This window comes from Montipora foliosa, chromosome 1 (assembly GCF_036669935.1).
Source record: "Montipora foliosa isolate CH-2021 chromosome 1, ASM3666993v2, whole genome shotgun sequence".
In the NCBI taxonomy this organism is placed as follows: Eukaryota; Metazoa; Cnidaria; class Anthozoa; order Scleractinia; family Acroporidae; genus Montipora; species Montipora foliosa.
Genome location: NC_090869.1, coordinates 60,580,394 through 60,585,393, shown reverse-complemented (window position 1 = coordinate 60,585,393; position 5,000 = coordinate 60,580,394). Strand labels below are relative to the sequence as shown.

The 5,000-nt window shown below is 38.5% G+C and overlaps 1 protein-coding gene and 1 long non-coding RNA gene across 2 annotated transcripts in view; both read left to right on the top strand.

The window, feature by feature from the left end:
- Nucleotides 1–405, top strand: part of LOC138003440 (uncharacterized) — a 2,746-nt gene extending 2,341 nt beyond the window's left edge. The window contains exon 3 of the long non-coding RNA XR_011123549.1: nt 1–405. This exon is cut by the window's left edge and continues 213 nt beyond it. This is a non-coding gene — a long non-coding RNA (uncharacterized lncRNA).
- The window catches only part of LOC138003423 (RUN domain-containing protein 1-like), a 38,343-nt gene extending 33,424 nt beyond the window's left edge, over nt 1–4,919 (top strand). The window contains exon 22 of the mRNA XM_068849481.1: nt 4,334–4,919. Within this exon, the coding sequence (XP_068705582.1) occupies nt 4,334–4,449 (116 nt within the window). The 3' untranslated portion in view covers nt 4,450–4,919. The remainder of the gene's footprint in view (nt 1–4,333) is intronic.
- Nucleotides 4,920–5,000: the final 81 nt, after the last annotated feature.

Below are 5,000 nucleotides of genomic sequence, written 5' to 3'. Positions count from 1 at the left end.
AACATTTGCTTAATTTCCTTATTTGTGTATTGCTGTGCCACACAGTTCAACCTATTTGGGACTTCCAGGTCTCTCTCTGGAGTAGCTGAGAGCTAACCCCTCCATGATGTTAGCATTTGCATTCACTTTTTCCTGAATGGAATTTGAAAGAAGTGAAGACAATGGCTTGCTCCTTTTACTTTTTACTTCTAGTAAGAAACACCTCCTAGAGAGTGAAGTTCGCATGTTTACAATCATGCTTCCAAAACATTGCTAAAGCCAGTATGCGTGCAAAGTACTGATAGGGGTGAAAAATATTGTGATCTTATTTTTTTATTATCAAAGGTAAAGGAAAAATGTCCTGACGTTGAATTAGTCAGTAATAATTACTGACTCTGATCTGATTATTAGAATGCAAAAAGAGAACTCTTTATAGCCTGGATTAGTTTTCTATTTTAGGGAATAATGCATACAGTACAAACTCACATATAAGAACCTAGTACAGGCTGAAATTTGGCATTTTAAAAAAACCCAAAATGTAAAAACCTGCAGAGCCTGGCAAAGAAAAAGAGGTACTTTTACAAAAAAATCACCCTCGAGAAAACTCCTGTTATAGACCTAATCGGCTAGCTCAATGTTGTACCCAATTCAAACCCTTTGGGAAAAAAACGTTTTGTTTCAGGTATTTCCATATCATTTAAATATGAATGGTACATTATAATGCAAATACAATACACAAAGAATCTTAATCTCGAGAGATTTGAATTGGGTACAACATTGAGTTAGCCGATTAGGTCTATTGTGTATATGTTTTCTTTGATTGGCATTTTATTGGATTTTCTCTAGAAATATGTTTTCCACAAAGCTACAGTGCAATACTGTCTACATATCTTATGAATAAAATATAGAAATTTATTGTTGTTCCTCTGAGAAATAAGAACCTATTAAGAAACTACATGTAATCAGCCTGAATTATGAAAAAATAGCCTAAAATATTAGAACCTGCTCAGCCTGACCTCGAAAATTCTAGGTTCTTATGTGTGGGTCTTTAATGTATTTTGCAGGGTTACCAGTAGTAACTTTTACCCTGTTGTACAAGCATGACAGTATGCCATGTTTTCAGTTTCGCGGGCTTGGGAGATCCTTGAATTGTGTTCATCTTTCATTACCAATCGTAATAAACTGAAAAACCAACTAGTAAGGTAGAATATGTATGGTAGAATTTTACCATGTGAGTTAAAAGAAGGAAAGTTTACCCCATCAAATTGGCCTTCAAGAATTTCCTGGCAGATCTGTTCATTTGAGGCACCCATGTTTTCAACTTCTGTTTTAAGTTCAGCCACTTTTTACCTTGTGCAGTTTTAAAGTTTGTTTCAAATCCTCCGCTGAGTTCGCTTTGACGTCAGTTCATATGACACTGGGGCAAAACCAACTTGATTTTGAATAGAATTGTTTGCAGACAGGGGCTGTGGAACACTTTTATTTACACTGGGTGACAGCCTGTGCAACCTTACATAACATGCACCACAGCATCTTAAACTGCTTATAAGGGCCACACAGCCAACTTTTTTTTCCAAAGAAGTTTTCTTAGCTTCAGGGAACAAATCATCTACTGACTTTGGGAGATATGTCCAGGTTTGACCCTAATTAGATGCACGCAGATTTCAATAAGCGTCACAAAGTGTCCCCTTGCTCTTTTTGCCAACTTCAACATCACTTGTGTCTCAGAATACAGACAATTTAAAACATGTTTTAAAACATGTTTTAAAATGCTACGACATTTTTTCTGACGTACACAACAATCGTAAATCATGTCGTGGGCCTGTCGTAAGCCGATGTCGCATGCGACAAAATCGTACCGTGTAAATCGGCCCTAACTCGAATATCAGATCACCGGTCACAGACAAGGCTATGACAAAAGAACTGTTCACACTATTTTAATAGAAGTATAATAACAATTCATCCTAGGTTTGCAGTCTCAAGATAGTCCAAAAGCAAGTCTTGACACACTAATTCTAGACTGGATCTCTTATTAGCAGAGTCGGAGAACTCGAAATCTTACGGCAGAAAGATCTTTTCGAACAATTTGCGTACTGGTTATAACCTTGCAAGAAGGTTAAACTAAATACGATAAATTCACCGCTTCAAAACGTTTTTCAAAGCTTTACAGATCTTTCCGAAGTGACTAAATGAAATACCTGTGTAAAATGGTTGGCTAATCGCTTGCACTCAACACAACTTCTATGTGCTGCTTCCACCGCGACACAATATGGCCGACGATATACAAGTCCTGATCTGTAGGTAAGATGCGCGCAAGCTCTTATGGGATTTTTGGCCGCTGGCGCGCTTTATTGCTCGATGTTCAAAAAAATCTCGTCTTAATTCATTATAATATAAAACAAATAGATTCCATGCTTGTTGCCGTGCGTCCCTTCAGTGATAGAGACCTTTAAGGCCCACCTTTAACCGACAGGCTTTTCGACCGTTTGTTTTTGTTATGGAAATTCGTATTGCTTATCATAGCGATCCGATTTGATGAATTTCAGCATTGGTGGGATGTTCATATATGAAAACTGTTCCACGGCTTGTAATGCCTGTCGGTTGAAGGTGGGCCTTCAAGATCTAGGACGGCAACCTCAGCGAGAACGCCACCAAACAATAGACTTTATTAAGCAAAAACAATGGTTCTGCACGTGCGCTTTAAAGTTTTGTCATTTCTTTCCTTTCTCTGCCAATCTGACCAAATCTCAAGTTTTAAGGAAGACGCGAGCGCACAATTGCAAATCTTTGATTTTCTGTCTTAGTTTCAACACTGTTCCTTCCAATCCATGCATCAGTTCCTGGATAGTTTGATTAGTGTGTGGAAGGTGAACAAACTGGATCAGGAAAGACTTAAAGAAACGTAAACTACCAATTATATTAAATGACGTTTTCGCGGCCGTCTTAGATCTTAAGGTCCTTAATAGATCACGAAAGACGTAAAATTAGTAAATATGGATGCTCAGAACCATAGGTTCCCGTTTTATTCAATGGATAAATGGCCCTTTTTGGAATTGATCCGTTTCGCACAATTCTATCTAGCCTCCCACGCAGACTTTCCTAGGTCTTCGTTACGCGTTCCTCCCCCACGAACGTCTACTGAAACGAAAAACCACTTCGTTTCACCGGCCGTTTGCCCTCTATTTAAATAAACCAATAAGCATTGACTAATTGTGTTGCAGATAGCCTATCAAATGCTGCGAAAGAATGCCATACAAAACATAAGTTTATTTAAAACTGGAAAACGGCCTCTGATTGGTCTTAAATTCAGCAGACGTTCGTGGGGGAGTAACACGTGACGAAGCCCTAAGAACGTCTGCGTGGGAGGCTAAATTTTACCCGGATTGCTTCGATTTGGCAAAACGTCAGTCGTGCAGTGATTTTTCTAAAGTTAGATGAATGGCATCAGTCCTTTCTGAGCAAAAATCACCCAACTATTACTGGTGATGGGTATATTTAACAATTATTCCTCGAGCCCGAATGGGCTCTGAGTCAATAGCCCATGAGGCCGAAGGCTGAATGGGCTATTGACTCAGATGCCATGAGGGCGAGAGGAATAATTGTTTTAGTAAAATCCAACTAGGTTGTCAAAAAAATATACACCACTAGCCACCAACACTGAGGTGAATAGATATTTTAGTATATACCAAAATATTGAGATAATATAGCACCAAAAGTTGATTTTAACTCATTTATTCCTGCAACAATTACAATATTTTCTGGCGCAAAGGCTCAAATCCCGCGCGCTGGTGAATAGCAAAGGATATTCGGGTTTTAACGCCGTGCACTGTTTTAGTGTACACTAATGGTTACTAATTAACAATTCGCCGAAGGCGAAGTGATTATCGGTGAATATTCACCGATAATCACTGAGCCTGAGGCGAATAATTGTTTTAATATAAATACACGGGTGATTATTTGAAAAAAGAGAAAAGAAACATTTCAACGCGAAATCATCCTCACTTACAGTGCAAAACGACTACTGGCAGCCATTTAGTCCGTCGAGGTGATTATCGGCTGATAATCCGAGATAGCGAGCCAATGAGAGCGCGCGATTTTGTATAATCACCTGTGTGTTTATACTAATGGTTGATAACCGAGGTTGAGTAGGTGGGCCAATCAGAACGTTAGTAACCAAAAATCCAGGATTTTAACCCACTCCCTTCAGACTCGCGCTTTTCCCTTGCAACTAAACAAACTTCTAAAGATGGATGGCCTTGGATAAAGTGCTTTTGTTATGGTTTACGATGCAGGTAGAGAATGATTCGAACCTACGATCCTTGCAAATAAATTGACATTGCATTGATTTTTACAGGAATGGACGAGGCGGTAGAACATTTGGAGCGTTTACACGAGTACAACTTTCACCTTCCTGAAGATCTAGCCATCCGACATTTGACCAAGATTAACGATGCCTTTGGGGAATCTTAATGATAATACGAGACTAAAGCTGAAAACGTGACATTTGTTTTTAATCACTCTGTTTTCTGTTATGGAAGTAGGGATCTTTTGCACTTTACCGTGGGAAAAGACCCCTTTGACCGCAAGAGTCGGATTTTCCAAGTTCGTCATTTTCTTTCTCTCTTGTTCTATTTTTCATCCATGTCTTTTTCATTTTTAATAGGCTCACTTTTAATTTTTCCATATTCATCCTAAAATTGGGTTTATATTGTATTTTAAGACAGTGAAGACTTTTTTTTTTTCAAGAAAACCACCAGAGATAAGATAAATTCGTGTTAAATTTAAGTGACTGCTCACGCAAAAAAGAATATCGATGTAAAATATTTACGAATACGGCTTCAAAGCGGAAGCTGATTTCCTTCCCTAGTATTTTATTCAATAGAATAAATGCAATGATGTACAATTGAAATATGTCAATAAATTCCAAGAGAAAGATCCAACACAATGGCACGTAAATGGATCGTTCCCGGATTAAGGGTGTGTGCATGTGGCTCCACGGAGGTCCTCCTCAAGGAAGTTAT